Below are 20,995 nucleotides of genomic sequence, written 5' to 3'. Positions count from 1 at the left end.
CTTTATATATACTGGATATGAGTCCTCTGTCAGATAAAGGGTTGGTGAAGATTCTTTCCCAATCTGTAGGCAGTTGCTTTGTTTTGATGATGGTGTCCTTTGCTTTACAGAAGCTTTTCAGTTTCATGAGGTCCCATTTATTGATTGTTGCTCTTAGAGCCTGTGCTGTTGGTGTTCTGTTCAGGAAGTTTTCTCCTGTACCAATGAGTTCTAGGGTATTCCCCACTTTTTTTTCTAGCCGATTTAATGTGTCTGGTTTTATGTTGAGGTCTTTGATCCACTTGGACTTCAGTTTTGTGCAGGGTGATAAGTATGGATCTATTTTCATTTTTCTACATGTAGACATCCAGTTGGATCAGCACCATTTGTTGAAGATGCTATCTTTTTTCCATTGTATGGTTTTGGCATCTTTGTCAAAAATCAGGTGTCCGTAAGTGTGTGGGTTTATTTCTGGGTCCTCTGTTCTGTTCCATTGATCCACCATTTTGTTTCTATGCCAGTACCATGCAGTTTTTATAACTGTTGCTCTATAGTACAACTTAAGATCAGGGATGGAGATACCTCCAGAAGATCTTTTATTGTAGAGGATTGTTTTAGCAATTCTCGGTTTCTTGTTATTCCATATGAAGTTGAGAATTTTTCTTTCCAGGTCTGTAAAGAATTGTGTTGGTAATTTGATGGGAATTGCATTGAATCTGTAGATTGCTTTTGGTAAGATGGCCATTTTTACTGTGTTAATCCTGCCAAGCCATGAGCATGGGAGATCTTTCCATCTTCTCATATCTTCTTCTAATTCTTTCTTCAGAGACTTGAATTTTTTTTCATACAAGTCTTTGACTTCCTTGGTTAGGGTTACTCCGAGGTACCTTTTGTCATTTGTGGCTATTGTGAAGGGTGTTGTTTCCCTAATTTCTTTCTCAGCCCTTTTGTCTTTTGTATACAGGAGGGCTACTGATTTTTTTGAGTTAATTTTGTATCTGGCCACTTTGCTGAAGGTGTTTATCAGCTGTAGGAGCTCCCTGGTGGAGTTTTTGGGGTCACTCACATATACTATCATATCATCTGCAAATACTGATAATTTGACTTCTTCTTTTCCAATCTGTATCCCCTTGATCTCCTTCAACTGTCTTATTGCTCTAGCAAGGACTTCCAGCACTATGTTGAAGAGATATGGGGAGAGTGGGCAGCTTTGTCTTGTCCCTGACTTTAGTGGGATTGCTTTAAGTTTCTCTCTGTTTAGTTTGATGTTGGCATAGGCTTGCTGTATATCGCCTTTACTATGTTTAAATATGTGCCTTGTATCCCTGATCTCTCCAATACTTTAAACATGAATGGATGTTGGATTTTGTCAAATGCTTTTTCAGCATCTAGGGAGATTATCATGTTCTTTTTTTTTTCCTTTCAGTTTGTTAATATGGTGGATCACATTGATGGATTTCCGTATATTGAACCACCCCTGCATACCTGGGATTAAGCCTATTTGGTCATAGTGGATAATATCTTTGATGTGTTCTTGTATTCGGTTTGCAAGTATTTTGTTAAGTATTTTTGCATCAATGTTCATAAGGGAGATTGGCCTGAAATTCTCTTTCTTTGTTGAGTCTTTGTGAGGTTTAGGTACCAAGGTGACTGTGACTTCATAGAATGAGTTTGGTAATGTTCCTTCTGTTTCTATTTTGTGGAATAGTTTGAAGAGAATTGGTGTTAGCTCTTCTTCAAAGGTCTGGTAGAATTCTGCGCTAAAGTCATCTGGTCCTGGGCTTGTTTTGGATGGGAGACTTTTGATGACCGCTTCTATTTCTTTGGGGGATATAGGACTATTTAGTTGATTTACCTGGTCCTGGTTCAACTTTGGTAAGTCAAATCGATCAAGAAAATTGTCCATTTCATTTAGATTTTCAAATTTTGTGGCATATAGACTTTTGAAGTAAGTCCTAATGATTGTTTGGATTTCCTCAGTGTCTGTAGTTATGTCCCCCTTTTCATTTCTGATTTTGTTGTTTTGGGTGGTGTCTCTCTGCCTTTTAGTTAGCTTGGCTAAGGGTTTGTCGATCTTGTTGATTTTCTCAAAGAACCAGCTCTTGGTTTCATTGATTCTTTGAATTGTTTTATTTGTTTCCAATTGATTGATTTCAGCCCTGAGTTTGATTATTTCCAGCCGTCTACTCCTTTTTGGTGTGTCTGCTTCTTCTTTTTCTAGGGTTTTTAAGTGGGCCATTAAATTGCTTGAATGAGCTGTCTCGAATTTCTTCTTGAAGGCACTTAGTGCTATGAACTTTCCTCTTAGCACTGCTTTCATTGTGCTCTACAAGTTTGGGTATGTTGTGTCTTCATTTTCATTGATTTCTAGAAAGACTTTAATTTCTTTCTTTATTTCTTCCCTGACCCAGCTGTCATTTAGTAACAAGTTGTTCAGTTTCCATGTGTGTGTAGGCTTTTTGCTATTTCTGTTATTGTTGAGGTCCAGCTTTATTCCATGGTGATCAGACAAGATAGAAGGGATTATTTCAATCTTCTTGTATCTGTTGAGGCTTGCTTTGTGACCAACTATATGGTCTATTTTGGAGAAGGTTCCATGAGGTGCTGAGAAGAAGGTAAATTCTCTTGTGTTTGGGTGTAAAGTTCTGTAAATGTCTGTTAGGTCTATTTGATTCATGACCTCTGTCAGAGACATTGTTTCTTTGTTTAAATTCTGTTTTGTTGACCTGTCCTTTGTTGAGAGTGGGGTGTTGAAGTCTCCCACTATTAATGTGTGGGGATCTATATGTGGTTTAAATTTTATCAATGTTTCTTTTATAAATGTGGGTGCTCTTGTATTTGGGGCATAGATGTTCAGGATTGTGATGTCTTCCTGGTGGAATTTTCCTTTGATGAGTATGAAGTGTCCTTCCCCATCTCTTTTTATTAATTTTTCGTTGAAAGTCTATTTTATCAGATATTAGAATGGCTACTCATGCTTGCTTCTTGGGTCCGTTTGCTTGGAAAGTCGTCTTCCAACCCTTTACCCTCAGGTAATGTCTATCTTTGTGTCTTAGGTGTGTTTCTTGTATGCAACAGATTGCTGGGTTTTGTTTACGTATCCATTCTGTTAATCTGTGTCTTTTTATTGGAGAGTTGAGTCCATTGATATTGAGAGAGATTAATGACCAGTGGCTGTTAGATCCCTTGATTTTGATGTTGGCTGTGGTCATGAGGTTGTGTGCTTGGTTGCTTTTTGTTTTACTGTAGTAAGGTTAATTATTTCCTGTGTTTTCTTGACAGAAGCTAATTTTCTTGGGTTGTATTTTCCCTTCCAGTGTCTTCTGTAATGCTGGATTCGTTTGTAGGTATTGTTGAAATTTGTTTTTGTCATTGAATATCTTGTTTTCTCCATCTATGAGGACAGAGAGTTTTGTTGGGTATAGTAGCCTGGGCTGACATCTGTGTTCTCTTAGGGTCTGCATGATATCCGTCCAGGCCCTTCTGGCTTTCATAGTCTCTGTTGAAAAGTCAGGTGTGATTCTAATGGGTTTGCCATTATATGTTACTTGGCCTTTTTCCCTTGCAGCTTTTAGTATTTTTTCTTTGTTCTGTATACTTACTGTTTTGATTATTATGTGGCAGGAGGATTTTCTTTTCTGGTCAAATTTGTTGGGTGTTCTGTAGCCCTCATGTATTCTTATTGGCCTCTCCTTTAACTTGGGGAAATTTTCTTTAATGATTTTGTTGAAAATATTTTCTGGGCCTTGGAGAAGAGAGTCTTCTTTTTCGTCTATACCTATTATTTTTAGGTTTTGTCTTTTCATATTGTCTTGGATTTCTTGGACGGTCTGTGTCAGGAATTTTTTGGATTTAACATTTTCTTTGACAGATACATCGATTTCTTCCATTGTATCTTCTACACCTGAGATTCTTTCTTCCATCTCTTGTAGTCTGTTGGTTATGCTTACCTCTGTAGTTGCTGTTTTCTTCCCTAGATTCTTCCTCTCCATTATTTCCTCCATTTGTGTTTTCTTTAGTTTTTCCAATTCTATCTTCAGGTCTTGAGTTGTTTTGTTTACTTCCTTCACCTGTCTGATTGTACTTTCCTGTTTTTCTTTTAGTTCCTTCAACTCTGTTTCTTTTATTTCATTCAGTGCTTTAAGCATTTCCTTTCTAAAGGCCATAAACTGTTTGGCTGCAGCTTCTTCTATTTCTTTACGGGTGGCAATATTCTGTTTGAGTTTATCGTCCTCTATGTCTTTACGTATCTTATTTGTTTCCTCTTATCATCTTCATGAGCATAGTTGTTAGGTCATCTTCTTGGATTTCAGTTATGCTGGGGTGTCCAGGGCTACTTGCCCCTGGGTAACTGGGTTCTGGAGATGCCATATTGCTCTGTCTTTTGTTGCTTGAGCTTTTACGCTGGCCTCTACCCATTGTGCTATCTTAGGTGTTTGGGGTTATTTTCTGGTGGTTCCTGGGGATCCTGTGGTGGAAAGAATCCCCTTTGCAGAAAGCTGGTTTTTCCTGAAGGATGTCTTCTCAGCTTTTTGGGTATAGTCCCTGGATGGCTGACTTTTTTCAGGAGTTTCTCCTGCTCACCTCAGGGATAGAGACCTGAGTGGTAACTGTGGTCTTTGTTAGTCGAGAGGGTTCTCCTCTTACCCAGGGAAGTCCTGAGGACAGCTGCCATGTTTCTGGGTTTCTTTCTGTAAATTTAATGATCAGCTCCTGTGACCCAGTTGGACATCTGGCACACAGCAACTGTTTGTGCCTGTGTCTGGAGCACAGCTGAGTGATGGCGGCTCAGTCTACGCCAGCTGTCTGGTGCACAGAATCTGCCTGTGTCTGCCTTTCCAGCCTTTGGGAGCCTGGGTGTCTGTCTAAACTGGGTAATTTTCCGGAGACCTTTTCGGGGTAGGGGTGTTGGCTGAGTGCTCTGAGATCAGACCAGCCGTTTCCCTTCCTGTATGTTTGCACCGGACAGTGAAACTCATTCACTGGTGCCCTGGTGCCCACAGTTCTATCTCAGGCGGCGAATCAGGCGCGCAGGCAGGCAGGGCTCTGTCCTGGAGCCTGGGTCCCTGGCTCTGGCTCCGGGCTGGCTCCTGGGGTGCCCGTGGAACCCGAGTCTTTTCCAGGGGATATCTGGGTGACCTAAGGTCGGTCCCAATAGTTTCCTGTACGGTGGGGTTATCTCTTGACTGAAAATTCCAGTCTCTGATAGTGTGGTGCGCACGATTCAGTCTGGGACCATGACCAGAGACACTGGCTTGTGGCTCTGGGCTGGGGCTGGGGCTGGCGGCCGGCAGCCAAGCGTCTGGCGGAACCGGGATCTCTTCAGCGGTTTAGCTGGGTGAGTTAAAAGCTAATTGAATCCCCCACCATGGGGTATCCTCTCACCTGGGAAACACAATGACTGTGTTTTATGGCCACGAGTTCTGATTGCTGGTCACTGTGCTGATCCTGCTGCTGCTGCTCAGAATGAGAGTCCTCCCAGTGCCGCCATCTTGCCCCGCCCCCATAGAAATTTGATTAGCCTAATGGATAGCATACTTCTAGAACTTAGTGGGTTAAAAAAAAAAAGTATAACATCTTTATATAAGGTGGTGTATCTGTGAATACATGAAGGTACAGCATTGCTGGCACACTTAATATTAAATCAGAATTTTGTAGAAGGAACAATTATAGTTAAAAACTAACATGGCCTTTGAAAGCTTAACTTTTTGTTATTTATTTATTACAGTTTATTCACTTTGTATCCCAGCTGTAGCCCCCTTCCTCATTCCCTCCCAATATCATCCTCCCTCCCTCTTCATCTCCTATACCTCTCCCCCAGTCCAGTGATAGGGGAGGTCCGCCTCCCCTTCCATCTGACCCTAGTCTATCAGGTCTCATCAGGACTGGCTACATTGTCTTCCTCTGTGGCCTGGTAAGGCTGCTCCCCCCTCAGGAGGACATGAACAAAGAGCCAGCCCCTGAGTTCATGTCAGAGACAGTCCCTGTTCCCATTACTAGGGAACCCATTTTGAGACTGAGCTGCCATGGGCTACATCTGTGCAGGGCTTCTAAGTTAACTCCATGCATGGTCCTTGGTTGGAGTATCAGTATCAGAAAAAAACCCTGTGCCCAGATTTTTTGGTTGTGTTGCTCTCCTTGTGTAGCTCCTGTCCCCTCCAGGTATTTCTGTTTTCCCCTTCTCTCACAAGATTCCCTGCATCCTGCCCAAAATTTGGCTATGAATCTCAGCGTCTGCTTTGATACCCTGCGGGGTAGAGTCTTTCAGAGGCCCTCTGTGGTAGACACCTGTCCTGTTCCCTGTTTTCTCCCTCTTCTGATGTCCATCCCGTTTGCCTTTCTGAATGAAGATTGAGCATCTTACCCAGGGTCCTTCTTCTTGATTAACTTCTTTAGGTGTACAGATCATAGTACGATTATTATATATGTCTAATATCCACTTATAATTGAGTATATACCATGTGTGTCTTTCTCTGCATCTAGGATACCTCACTCAGGATGATCTTCTCTAGTTCCCACCGTTTCATGCTTTCCTGTTTTTTATTTGCTAAGTAGTATTCCCTTGTGTAAATGTACCACAATGTCTGTATCCATTCCTCAAGTGAGGAACATCTGGGTTGTTTCCAGGTTCTGGCTATTACAATTAAAGCTGCTACAAATATGATTGAGCAAAAGTCCTTATTGTATACTTGAGCATCTTTTGGATGCCCAGGAGTGGTATAGTTGGAGCTTGAGGTAGCACTATTCCTAATTGTCTGAGAAAGTGCCAGATTGATTTCCAAAGTGGTTGTACAAGTTTACATTCCCATCAGCAATGGAGGAGGGTTTTCCTTTCTCTACATCCTCTCCAGCATGTGTTCTCACTTGAGTTTTTTATTTTAGCCATTTTGATGAGTGTAAGGTGAAATCTCAGGGTTGTTTTGATTTGCATCTCCCTGGTGGCTAAGGACATTGAGCATTTCTTTAAGGAAAGCTAAAGTTTAAAAAAAAAAAACTTTGAGAGGCCAGTTGGTGGTGGCAGTACAAGCCTTTAATCCCAACACTTAAGAAGCAGAGGCAGTTGAATCTCTGAATTTGAGGCCAGCCTGGTATACAGAGTCAGTCCCAGGACAACCAGGGCTACACCAAGAAACCTGTCTTTTTTTTAAATTTTTTTAAATTTTTTATATTAATCACAGGTTATTTACTTTGTATCCCAGCCATAGCCCCCTCCCTCATTCCCTCCCAATTCCACTCTCCCTCCCTCATCTCCTCCCTGCCCCTTTCCAAGTCCACTGATAGGGAAGGACCTCCTCCCCTTCCATCTGACCCTAACTTATCATATCTCTTCAGGATTGGCTGCAATGTCCTCTTCTGTGGCCTAGCAAGGCTGCTCCTCCCTCGGGGGGTGGGGGGGCTTGACGAGCTCGCCATTGAGTTTATGTCAGAAATAGTCCCTGTTTCCCTTATGAGGGAACCCACTTGGATACTGAGCTAACATGGGCTATATCCGAGTAGGGGTTCTAGGTTATATCCATACATGGTCCTTGGTTGGAGAAATAGTCTCATGAAAGACACCTGTGTCCTGATATTTTTGGTCCTTGTGGAGCTCCTGTCCTCTCCAGGTCTTACTAACTACCCCTTCTTTCATATGATTCCCTGTACTCTGCCGCACATTTAGGAATGGATACAGAAATTGTGGTACTTTTAAACAATGGAATACTACTCAGCAATTAAAAACCAGGAAATCATGAAATTTGCAGGCAGATGGTGGAATCTAGAAAAGATCATCCTGAGTGAGGTATCCCAAAATCAGAAAGACACACATGGTGTATACTCACTTGTATAGACCTATAAGATAGGATGAATATACTGAAATCTATACAACTAAAGAAGATAAACAAGAAAGAGGATCCAGGGTAAGATGATCAATCCTCACTTAGAAAGACAAATGGGATGGACATTGGATATAGGAGAAAACAAGTAACAGGACAGGAGCCTACCACAGAGGGCCTCTGAAAGACTCTACCTATCGGTGTATCAAAGCAGATATTAAGACTCATAACCAAACCTCTGGCAGAGAAACCTTTCTTGAAAAGCAGAAAACAAGCAAACAAACAAACAAAAAGTTTGGGGAGTTAAAAGACAAAACAGAATAAATTTGACCTATACCTGAGAGGCAATATTCTTGACCTTTTGGGGATCCCATATCCTTCAGATTTTGATGAAAGCTATGGTCCTTCTCCCCAGAATAATAAGTGAGCACATGTATGAAAATTGCTATGCCTCCTTTTCCAAGGTACACATCCTTCCTAAAGTACATCCTTGGAATAGGGAAGTTCCTTGCATTCTCTGAAAGTTCCATTCTTCAGTTTCACTCAGTCACATATCACAGAACCATCTTTTACCTGAAGTATCAAAACAAAAAGACTAGTATTTTGTTCCAAGATAATGACTGAATATTCACAATCCGTCCCTACCAAAACATGTCCTTTTCCCACTCTGCTCACCCACAAACCCCTTCAGTTGTTTCTACTTGCTACCTGTTTTCATTCTCCTGCCTCCATTCTGCCTGCTCTTAATTCTTTGTAATATTAAATTCTCCAATTTTTATTCTTTCTGTCCTTAAGTCTACCACCAGATGAACCACCAGGTTCATCTTTCCAGAGAGTAGTTTGGCACTGTGTTGTTGGTGTTGTGTTTTCTTTTTCAGGCTAACAGAGTAGCAGAAGGTCTGTGCAGTAGACCTGATTGTGTTTAAACCAATGTCACCCTCATCAGCTGTGCAGTGCTGAGCAAGTGCTTGTTTTCACCTGCACTTCCATAACACAGGGACAGTATAGAAGAGCCTGAGACTGTTAAAAGAACTGATTATACTGCTTTGTTGGTTGTGCTTTTATGCTGGCCTCTACCCATCTGTCAGTCTCAGGTGTTGGCTGTTAATTTCTGGTGCCTGCTGGAGTCCTGGGATGGGGAGAATCCCCTTGGCAGGGTTCTGAAGGAGATCTCAGCTTTTTGAGTATGGTCAACTTAATGGTGGTGCTTCTCAGGAATTGTCACAGTTCACCTCAGGCATGTGGACCTGTGTGGTAACTTGTGTTCAGGAAGGCTCTCCTCTTATCAGAAGTCCTGGAGACAGTTGCCCTGCTTCTGGGTTTCTTATTCTGAATTTAGTGAGCTGCTACTGCTGCTCTTAAGCTGTATTTGCTGGGCGTAGCCCTTGTGAAGAACCATGGAGTCCTGTCGTCGTTTAGTCAGTTTAGCTAGAGATAACTGGTCACAGCTTGGAGCAGTATCTGAGGGCTGCTCCATTGGCTCTCAGGCTTTTGTAGGTCTGAGGTTAGAGTAGCGTACCCCAGTACCCTAGCTGTAATCAGTGGAAGTTGAGCACAGCACTCATGTGTACAGTAGAAGGCCAGAACCTAGGGCCTGCGGGAACCCAGAAACTTTTCTGGAGCTGGGTGTCCTGAGGGTTGGACCTGATGTTTTCCCCCGAGTCTGTGGTGTTTGGGGGTCTGCAGGTCCGTCTAGGATGGCATGTAGAGCATGCAGGCACAGGCGTGTGGCTCCACCTGGCTGGCAACTGGGTGACTGGGCGCCTGGGCACTTGCAGGAACCTGGAAACTTTTCCTGAGACCTTTTTTTTTGGGGGGGGTGTTGGAGAGCGGGTATCTGCTGAGTGCTCTGAGGTCAGACCTGCTGCTCCCCTCACTGTGGGCTTCACCCGACAGAGAAACTCAGTTTCTGGGGCCCTGCGGCCCTCAGTTCTGTCTGGGATGGTGAGTCAGGTGTGCAGGCAGGACTCTGCTGGCTGCTAAGCACCCCACTTTGGGCTGTCGCCTGGGCGCCCGCCAGACCCGGGTCCTTTTCCATAGATTGTCTGGGTGACCTAAGGTCAATCCCGATCACTTCTTGCACCGTAGGGTTTTCTCTCAACTGGAAATCTCAGTCTCTGGTGTTGTGGGGCCCACAGTTCAGTCTGGGACAGTGATCAGAGCACGCCGGAGGCAGCGTGTGGTTCTGGGCTGGCGACCCAGACCCTGGCAGGACCCAGGAACCCTTCCCCAGTTTAGCTGGGTGATCTGAAGCTGATTGAATCCCACCTGTGAGGTTTCCTCTCACCTGGGAAACACAATTGCTGGTGTTTCAGGGCCCAGAGTTCTGTCTGCTGCTCACTGTGCAGATCCTGGCCTGAAACCCCTGCACAGATGTAGCCCATGGCTGTTCAGTGTCCAAGTGAGTTCCATAGTAATGGGAACAGGGACTGTCTCTGACACAAACTGATTGGCCTGCTCTTTGATCACCTCCCTCTGAGGCAGCCTTACTAGGCCACAGAGGAAGACAATGCAGCCACTCCTTATGTGACCTGATAGCCTTGGATCAGAGGGAAGGGGAGGAGGACCTCCCCTATCAGTGGACTGGGGGAGGGGCTTGGGTGAGGAAGAGAGAGGGAGTGTGGTGTTGGGAGGGGAGAAGGGAGGGAGGGAGCTACAGGGGGGGGGGGATACAAAGTGAATAAACTGTAATTAATAAAAATAAAAATAAATTTAAAAAGAACTGACTAATGATAGTCATTAGGAAGGGATCAAGTCATAAGGATATTTAATAAATATTTCTTGAATAAACTATATATTCAACCTTCTGAGTTTTGATGTAATGCTTTTTTAATGTAGGCCTCTGCTTCAAATCCCAAGCTCTCCATTTCTTACTTTCAGACTTTTGCCTTGTACATCAGAGTATTCCTACTCCCCAGTACTGTGATCTCCTTTCTTAATGCCACACACTTTTCATAGTATGTACAACCCACCTGTTGCCTGGAAATAGATGCAGGTTCCCACCTTACTCTCTTTGTTGCCCTAGGCCAGCCACAAAAGTCCCATATCTTTCATTTTCCTTATTTGTCAATTTGCTATCAATATAATATTTATGGAAAAGTTTTTATGAAAAATAATTTCTTGTAAGGTAAATCTGGAGATGGAAAGGGACAGCGTCAGATCAGATCCAGACAGGAAGTTAATATCAATCTCACATATACTCAGAGGAGTGTTGGGAGAAAAGATAGGTGCTCTGCATTTTTGGCATTTTAGGATCTGCTATTCCTAACCCTCCAAAGCTCACTTCATGTTATGTAGATATTCACTCTTTCCTACAAAAAAAGAGTGGATCTTTCCAAATAAGCTTGTAATGCATACTCAGCCGCAGTTTCCAAGCAACCAGTAAGAAACTGTGACAGAATTCTCATAGTCCTCCAAAATAAATACAGAGATATCTTGTGTTGTTGAAAAGTAATAAATATAAAAATAAAACCAAACAGAAAAAAAAATGCCTCCTTTTAATAGTATCATTTTAATTGACACCGGGAAGAGAAGAGTAAGAAATCAACTAATCGGTACCCCTGAGAAAGGACCGGGCCAGATCAGCCCATGCTGTGGGAAGATAAATTATTGCTTAGGAAGCTCCCAGGACCCTACAATGATGCGTTGGTCATGTCTTTCACGTGATTATATACGTGATATAATTCACTCTGTATTATAATCCAATACAGAGTTCTTTAAAAGAAATGGGATATTTATGTCCTAAATGCTTTTAAAGAGAATTCTTCAACCTGAAAGGTCTGGAGATGCAAATGTATCTGCTTTGCATTTTCTGTTTTTTCAACAAGATTTTTGTTAATAATAGTTAAAAGGAGCAAATTAAAAGTTTGCCTTCTTAGTCATTTTCATAGTAAACCCAGACCATCAGAAATATGACAGGCAGATATGTCTTTAAAACAAAGTAAATTAGTCTGTTATTGCACAGATGGGTGGATTTTGTTTGTTTTTTAAGTAAGGCAGTGTGAATCACTGATATTTATAAAAACCAACATAAGGAATTTTTCATCTGTCATTGTTCTATTTTGGGAGGAAGGGGGAAAAGCAGTGGTCTGTCTTTGATGCATTGGCACGCCCCAAATGGTCTACTTTGTTACTTGAAGTGAACTTTTCATTTCCTTTATCGAATATTCAAACTATTTCCCATATTGTTTATACAGAGACAGTGACAGGAGTTAGAAAAGATGCATCCACATCTCCTATGCCAACAAGAATCCCTAAGGGCCCTGTGACCCCATCCTTGTCATCACCCCAGCAAAATACCTCAAGGTGAGCCTAAGAGACTCTTTGACTTGGTGTTCTTTATAAGCATGTTTATAAGACTGAAGAAGTCTGGATAGTTTTAGTGATCTTACTCAATAAGCACTTATTATGAAGCTGTAGATTCAGAGTTCTGTTCTTCATATTCACACTTTTCTGAAAGGATCATGACAGTTGGCAAGGATTTCCATAGAAACCCAAAGCATCCTGTCCACAGAAACTCTGCTTAGCAGTGAATCCTTCTCAGCTGATCACAGATAGTAATATATTTGGTCTACAACTCCATGTGACTAAATTCTGAAAATCTCAGTGGATTTTGTGCTAAAGAAATTTTAATGTCCATGTATACCAGAGACTTTAGAGGGGCTAATTATGTGTCAGCCATTTCTGGAGTTAGGGAAAGAAATATATTATTTAAAACTTCTCATATTAATATAGCAACTCCCATATTACACACTTAAGACTCAACATATAAAAGCAACAATTTCAAAAGGACTTGGTTTATATTTCCTTAGTGATAAGGTTGGTTTGAGGCACTTAAGTCCCTCACATCTTATCACATGAATATAGTTTTAAGGTTTAATTTATAGTTTAATTACCTAAATTGTTTATCTCAAGGCTGATGATTTCAAAGGCATACTGTAAAACATTCTTTGGTTGCTGGTTGTTTGAGAAAGGAAAGAGCTTTAACTCTTCCTTCTATAGAGCTGGCTTTCATTTGGGTCTCATATAAGTACTATGCCACACAAGACAAACCTACACATTATTGAGATGTGTTCATTGTAACTGTGGCTCTTCTTGGTATTCCTTTAATTCTGGAGGCAGAGAGGTAAACACCACAGAGGACCTGGGAAGGGACTGGCCGCTGTCTTTTAGTGCTGTGTACCTAGAACTGTGCCAAACTCCCTGAGTCAGTCCTCAGAGCCTATGGAGACAGAACTGTCCTCCTTCCATTTTAAAATTGGGAAACTATGACTAAGAGAGGTTGAGTGAGTTGTTCCCTAGCCAATAAAAGGCAGGGCCATTAACTGAAGTAGTGTAATAGCCAGCATTGACCCTCTCTCTTGCTTTTATTTTTAATGCTGTTGCCATTGGAATTTGCCAAAGAAACATATGAGTTGTGATTTTGGACAGTGGACAGAGTACACTCTGTTTTGTACTACTTCACATTGTGATTGGAAGCTTGTGCTCAGAAGCTTCCTATCCCATAGGGATTGGTTTTGATGAGTTTAGAAATGGGTAATACTTTTGATTTTAATCTCACTGAATTTTCTTACTGTTAATATTTAACTAGCTTTTGGATGGATGGATGGATGGATGGATGGATGGATGGATGGATGGATGGATGGTTGGTTGATTGGGTTGACTGGTTGGTTAGCTGGTTGGTTGGTTAGTTGATGAGAGGGTTCAATGGCCAGGGCTTCATATGTGGAACCCCAGCGCTCCAACAATAAGCTACACTCTAGCACTGAAATGTGATCTTTAACACTACTTTAATATATTTTTGAAGGTTGAATTTCAGTTTAAAAGGAAGCATGAATAAGAGGAAGAAAATGTTTCTCTGTGAGGGTTTTGTAAAACATGCTCAGCATAAATTTTCTGAATGGACCATATCAGTGAGGTAGAGTGTTAAAAGCCCTGGTTAAATTTGCTGCGAATACTCTTATTTAGAGATGTTAAGAAAAGGATTATTCATGTGCTGGCCCTTAATACTGCTGGTCAGCTAAATATAGATTCTCAGGAGCTTTGTAAATAATAAGCATTTGGCTGACTCAAAGAGTATGAAGCATACCAGATCCTATCTTTAGAGGAGTTCACAGTGGCGTATCATCAGTGTATTATACAAAGTGCCGAGTTAAAAGTGATACACTGTAAAAATCAGTTATCAGGACAGCCCAGTGGCACTTCTCCATTGTCAGAATCCAGAGCATTGAATCATTCTCATTTTGAAGAATATGCTAGTCATTTTTTATAGACTTCTTTAGTTATGCAAACTCTGGTTCTTCCTCCCACAAATCTTTGAAGAGGAGAATAGATCTAGATCCACACTCACCCTAAATTTCAAGAATGTTTAAGATTAACAGAGGCTTGCAAAAGATGACAATATGGTGTGGTGCTGGGTGAGATACATTTTTCCTTTGCATGTACAGGAAGATAACAGTCATGGCAGTTATCTTTCCCATTCATGGTATAGGTTTTTAATTGTTCTCTCTGCTGTCAATATGTGAAATTTTCATTCCCCATTCAAGATGGAAAAAGTTTGTGGCTGAAAATGTTAACATTTGCATTTTTATTTGTTGATTTATTTAAAGGACAGCCTTTTCTACGGCAATCCATCACTTGGTGACACCCCAAATATGAATAATGTATTGTACACTTGCGGTTACAATGTATAATAAGTGCTTGAGACAGTAAAGGAATGTTAACTATGTTGCAAATGTAATATTTATCAACTCATAAAGTTTATTGCTTTTGAGGTTTAATAAAACTGACCATAGAACATTAATATCACTTATTTTTATTTTAGCTGGGCAACTTTGTATGTAGAAATACTTATCTATCTCATGCTAACCAAAAAATATATGTAATTTACAGCATAAACAAAAAAAGGATTATAGCCTTCCCTGTTGGGAGCCATAGTGCTTCTTTTTCTCCATTTAACCTGTGACTCCAGCACTAGTTGTGCACCTCTCATCTGTCAGGGATAATTAATAAGGACAGTGGTTCTATGGGCCCAAGAGGATTGTGGGAGGAAACAAAATGATACTGTTCACTTCTGCTTAGTAAGAATCCTGCACAGCTCAGTCCTCCTGGTGAGATGACTGGAGAGGCTTTCTCCTCTCATTGTGAGCACCATGTCGATACTTGAACCTTAGCTCTGGTAGACAGCTGGGATGATCTCTGCTGCTCTGAATCTGAGTCACTCAATTCTTTTATCCACCATGAAGTCAGAGATAGGCAGGTTACCCTTTGCTTCTCAAGTGAATTGTAGCACTTGAGAAAGCACAAATACTACTTTTTATATAGCACAAATACACTTTTGCAACTTCTCAGATTAGATATGTCCACTGCCAATAATAAAAAATAAAGGAAGTTTCCAACCACCAAGGCCAAAGAAGTTGTATTTTTTAACCAACATCAGCTGTGATTGGTGTCCCCATTAAGGTGCAGAATTATGTATTTCTTCAGTGTAAATAACCTTTCTGGTTGTGCTTGATATATGCCAATTTAATCAAAACGTCTACTTGCATTAAGCAGATACTTGCATTAACATAGCTTTGGATTTCAGGCCTTTTATCTTGAACCATACTAGGAGATAAAGTATTTTACAGCTGTATGCCCTTTCATGTGACATGGTCATTTCATATTAAAATGAAGGAAGTGCCTTCTGTACAGCAGAAATGTCACTTTTTGAAATACCGATAGAGTTTCTATTTCTCAGTCCTCTTACAGCACAATGATGATTGTTCCAGTCTGATGAACAGAGACTAATTCCAGGCCCATGACTGCAGGATTAAATCCACGGTCCCTGAAGGGCAGGGTCACCGAGCTCCTTCTGCTCCTCCATGATTCATTAAGTATGAGGGCACAAACCTGCTTTCCTGTGGCATGTAAAGAGAGAAAGGCAATTCCTATACTCCATGCCAGAAAGAAATTCTGTGCAACTAAAGCAGATTTATCTGTTAGAAACTTTCTAGAAGAAAGTACCTCTTGTTTCTTTATCTTGTTTTGACTTTTTCATTTTGTTTTATTTTCAGAAAGATTTGGATTTTCTTTTTAAACTACAACATGGAAGATTTTTTTTTGTTTGGTTTGTTTCTTTTTGAGATGCAGGATATGGATTTTATGAAATTTGTTAAGCCTAGGGTGGGGCACATATTTGAATGTTTGGAAAAACTTAATAGTGTATCAGAGCCTTAAAATTACTTAATTCTTTTTTTTTTTTTATTTTGGTCATTTGCAGCCAATCTACTTGTTTAAGATGTTCTGGACATCTCTTGCTCTCAATGTGCTTAGCTTGGCTCACAGGCATTTGTAGAAGGCTACAAGTCTCTCAGGGGAACCTGGGATCACACTCTATCAAGCCCTTGCTGAAATAAGTCTCTCCATCTTTTAGACCAGTGGTTCTCAGCCTTCCTAATGCTACAGCCCTTTAATAACGTTTCTCATGGTGACCCCAACCATAAAATTATATTCATTTCTACTTTATAACTGTAATTTTGCTACTGTTATGAGTCAAAATGTAAATATCTGATATTAAGGTTTTCTGATATGTGACCCCCGTGAAAGGGTTGCTTGGCACCCCTCCCCAAAGGGGCCATGACCCACAGGTTTGAATGCCGCTGTTTTAGACAGAATTTTTATTTTTCCTTAGTAATTTTACATGAAAAGTCCAGTTGTTTTTGGCTCCAGAAATGATGATACAGTCTTCAGGGTGCTAGAACAACTGATAGCATTTTGGACCTTGGCTGTGCCGTGGAGAGCATCAAATGAAAGGTATTAGTTACTTTTCAATTGCTGTGATAAGACGGCATGTCCAAGATAATTATAAAAGAGAGCATTTAATTTGAGGCTCACAGTTTCAGTGGGTTAGAGTTCATGAACATCATGGTGGGACTATGGCAGCAGGCAGACATGGCCCTGGAGCAATAGCTGAGAGCTTGCATCTCAATCTACAAGCAGGATCCAATGAAACAGAGATAACTGGGAATAGCATGGACTTCTGAAACTTCAGAGCCCTCCTCCGCTGACATAACTCCTCCAACAAGGCCAAGATCTCCTAATCTTTCTACAGTTCTGCAAAATGGGAAGCAAGTATTCAAATACATGAGCCTATGGGGCCATTCTCATTCAAACCACTGCAAAATATGGTATCAAAGCTTTAGCTCATGAACAGTCTGTGCACAATTTTATTTCCTATATCATCTTGCTAGTAACTGGTTAGATCAAGAAGGGAAAATCATGTCAGTGTAAAAACTAGTTGTTTTGTTTCAACAACAAAATTCTCAAATGGCAGCTGCCAGAGTACTCAAAATCTAAACAAAAAGCATTTTAATTATATTAATAACCAAGAGATATAATATTGAACATTATCATTATTCAGAATTAATATTATTTGAAAACTAACAAAATACTTTTAGCTCGCATTTAAGTTGTATCAATACCCTGTGAGCTAAGTAATAGTAGTATTCCATTTATTAGTGAGGATGTTAAATGAAATTGACAGTAAACTAACCAGGAACACAGACTAAGGAGCCAGGAAATAAAACCTAAATCTGCCTTTTATAACTTTGTTTATGTGTATGTGTGTGTATCACATGCATGCAAGTTCCCCAGCAGGCCAGAAAGAGAGTTTTGGGTCCCCAGGATCAGAAGTTACAGAGGGTGTGAGCCATCATATGGGTGCTGAAAACTGAACCCTGGTCCTTTGCAAGAACAGTAAGTAATCGCTCTTAACCACTCAATTCTCCAGACTATTGCCCCAAATTTTAGTGTTTTGTTTTGTTCTTTTGTGTGTGTGTGTGCTTTCCCCAACACTTTCTAAAGCTAGGATTTTATTCTAAAATATAGGGATTGATAAATAAAATATTTTAAGCTTATATGATTCTTACCCTAAGTTGGAATTGTATACGCAGCAGCCAGATTGCAGTATTTCTTTGCATTTGAACCTGGAATCAGCACTATAACTTTTTAGTCATACTTTATTTTTACTTAAACATTTATACAAATATTAAGTATTCAACTGGATTTTTTTCAAAGATCTAGCAGAAGTGATCCTCTGCTGCTCTTCCAGTGGAAGAGAGGGATGAGGTAAATGAAAAGATCCCAAACATCTTCTGGGGCTTGTCGTTGGTTTGAATGGAGGGCTCCACTGCTGCTGTGTTGTAGAGGATAGCACGTACCATGACACTGCCCATTACTCATTACATGTCTGATGTATGCCAAGTATTTGACTGTGTATATACAGATATATTTGCTTATATGTTCATAAAAATACATATTATAAAGATTTTAAAGTACTTAGTTTCAAAATATTATAAAATATTTCATTTCAGAATTTTAAAGTCTTTTCACTTTTAAAGTCACTTTCCTAAAATGTGAGCCATGAGGCCAAGAACTCAGCTTAATTGTATCTGTCTTCAGAGTAACAGTTCATATGTGATACACACTCACATTACATTTCCATCATATGTTATAATTAAACAAAACAAAAGTTATCAGGACAATGTATATGAATTGATGACAATAAAAGGTCTAATAGGAAAAGAGCATCTTGACTGTATAAAGTAAAGGTTAGGTTATAAATGTGCTTTTTTCCATGTTTAACCAGGAAATGTGCAAAGTCTGTTCATTCAAAGGAGGGTTCGTTTAGTTAAGTAGGTAATCTGGGATTCCCTGCCAACAGCTGCATTACCCTAAAAACAGCTGAATGTATGGACAGTTTTATGTGTTTGATAAAAGATTCTTTTTTTCCTTTTTAATTTAAATTTTTAAATATTTTAATCATATTTTCCACTTCATTAGCTCCTCCTGGATCCTCCTTTACTCCCTAACCACCCAGTTTCTGGTCATGTTCTCTCTGTCTTTCTCTCCCTGAATCCCTCCTTTCCTTCCCTCCCCACCTTTACAAAAAAATCAAAACAAACAAAACCAATAAGATGAAAAGTACTGCAACAAAAACCCACTAAAACAAACAAACAAACAAACACAGAATCTGTTTTGTCTTGGCCAACTACTACTGAGCCTAGCCCTACTTTGGAGGGTGGGTTAACCAGTGACACTCCATTGGAGAAAACTGACTTTCCCTTTCTGAGCATATATCCATTGCAAATAACTTCTTGGTCTGGGGGAAACTTTGTGGCAATGTCAATCTCCCAGTGCTGGGAGTTTTTCTGGTTTGAAACTGTATAGATCTTGCAGATGCTGTCCCAAGCTGATAGCTCCTCTGTGCATTAGTCCTGTTGTATCTGAAGATACTGTTTTCTTGGAGTCATCCACCACCTCTGGCTCTTAAAATCTTTCCACATAGATCTTCTACAAAGATCATACATACTTCTACATAGATCACCGAGCCTTGAGGGCAGGGAGGTAATAGACATTCTACTGGGGGCTGAGTACTCTAAAGTCTCTCACTCTTTACATATTCTCCTGTGTCAATTACTATCTGTGTTAATTACTTCTACTGTAAAAAAAAATTAGCTTCTCTGATATACTTATCAATGGCCATAGCAATATGTCATTAAGAGTCATTTTATTGCTATGTTCCTTTAGTAAAATAATAGCAGTGTTTTTTCCCCCTAAAGCCCATGACCCATCTAGTTTTAAGTTCTTTTTTTTCTTTTTTTAAATTTTTATTATTAATTACATTTTATTAACTCTGATTCCAGCTGTATCCCACTCCCTCCTTCCCTCCCTCATCTCCTCCCTGCCCCTTTCCAAGTCCACTGATTGGGGAGGACCTCCTCCCCTTTCATCTGACCCTGTTTTATCAGGTCTCTTCAGGACTGGCTGCAAAGTCCTCCTCTGTGGCCTAGCAGGACTGCTCCTCCCTTGGGGGGTGGGGAGGTCAAACAGCCTGCCATTGAATTCCTATCAGAAATAGTCCCTGTTCCTCTTACTATGGGAAACCAATTGGTTACTGAGCTACGACGGGCTACATCCGAGCAGAGGTTCTAGGTTATATCCATACGTGGTCCTTGGTGGAGTGTCAGTCTCAGAAAAGACCCCTGTGCCCAGATATATTTGGCCCTTGTGGAGCTCCTATCCTTTCCACGTCATACTAACTTCCCCTTCTTTCATACGATTCCCTGCACTCTGCCGAAGGTTTGGTTATGAATCTTAGTATCTGCTTTGATACACTGCTAGGTAGAGTCTTTCAGAGACCCTCTGCGGTAGGCTCCTGTCCTGTTACTTGTTTTCTCCTAAGTCTGATGCCCATCCCATTTGTCTTTCTAAGTGAGGATTGATCATCTTACCCTGGGTCCTCTTTCTTGTTTATCTTCTTTAAGTGTATAGATTTCATTATGTTTATCGTATCTTATAGGGTCTATATAAGTGAGTATATACCATGTGTGTCTTTCTCCTTCTGGGATACCTCACTCAGAATGATCTTTTCTAGATCCTACCATTTGCCTGCAAATTTCATAATTTCCTCATTTTTGATTGCTGAGTAGTATTCCATCTGGCACTTTCTCAGACAATTAGGAATAGTGCTTCCTCAAGACCCAGCTATACCACTCCTAGGCATATACCCAAAATTTGCTCAAGTACACAACAAGGACATTTGCTCAACCATGTTTGTAGCAGCTTTATTTGTAATAGCCAGAACCTGGAAACAACCCACATGTCCATCAACAGAGGAATAGATACAGAAATTGTGGTATTTTTGCACAATGGAATACTAGTCTTAAGTTCTTAACCGCTTTAGCAGCATCAGGTATGAGTTCTCTCTCATGGGGTGGGTTATTATGACTACCTTCTTATGACCACCTTGCTATGTTCTACTTCTTTAACTCCACCAAGTCCCCCGTTTGGGAACTCCCTAACCCTGAGCTATAAAAGCCCTAATCTTCCCCATGTCCAATGCTGATGTCTTGAACACAACTTTTAAGGAGATACTGCTTGTGTGCATTAATTTAAAAGCTAGCTTTAATTAACTTGTCCATGATGATTTGGGTCAGTGATCTTTCTCCTTGTATATCTGGGATTAATAGTTCCTTACCATAGATTCCTAACCTCTGTCATTACTCAAAATGAAGCACACATATTAAAATCTTGAAAGCTAACATCCTCATATAAGAGAAAATATGATATTTATTTTTGGGGTCTGGGTTACCTCAGTAGGATAATTGTCTCTAGCTCCATCCATTTACCTTCAAATGTCACAATTTCATTTTTTATAACAG

At 40.5% G+C, this 20,995-nt stretch overlaps 1 protein-coding gene across 5 annotated transcripts in view; it reads left to right on the top strand.

Annotated features, from left to right (window-relative positions):
- The window catches only part of Kiaa1328 (KIAA1328 ortholog), a 226,847-nt gene that overhangs the window by 177,979 nt on the left and 27,873 nt on the right, over positions 1-20,995 (top strand). For all 5 annotated transcript variants that reach the window (XM_055625418.1, XM_055625415.1, XM_055625414.1 and 2 more), the window contains one exon: positions 11,990-12,098. In XM_055625418.1, coding sequence (XP_055481393.1) covers positions 11,990-12,098 — 109 coding nt within the window. The remainder of the gene's footprint in view (positions 1-11,989; positions 12,099-20,995) is intronic.

Source organism: Psammomys obesus, unplaced genomic scaffold, assembly GCF_907164565.1.
Source record: "Psammomys obesus unplaced genomic scaffold, mPsaObe1.curated_primary_1811, whole genome shotgun sequence".
NCBI lineage: Eukaryota > Metazoa > Chordata > Mammalia > Rodentia > Muridae > Psammomys > Psammomys obesus.
This window is presented reverse-complemented; position numbering and strand designations above follow the sequence as displayed.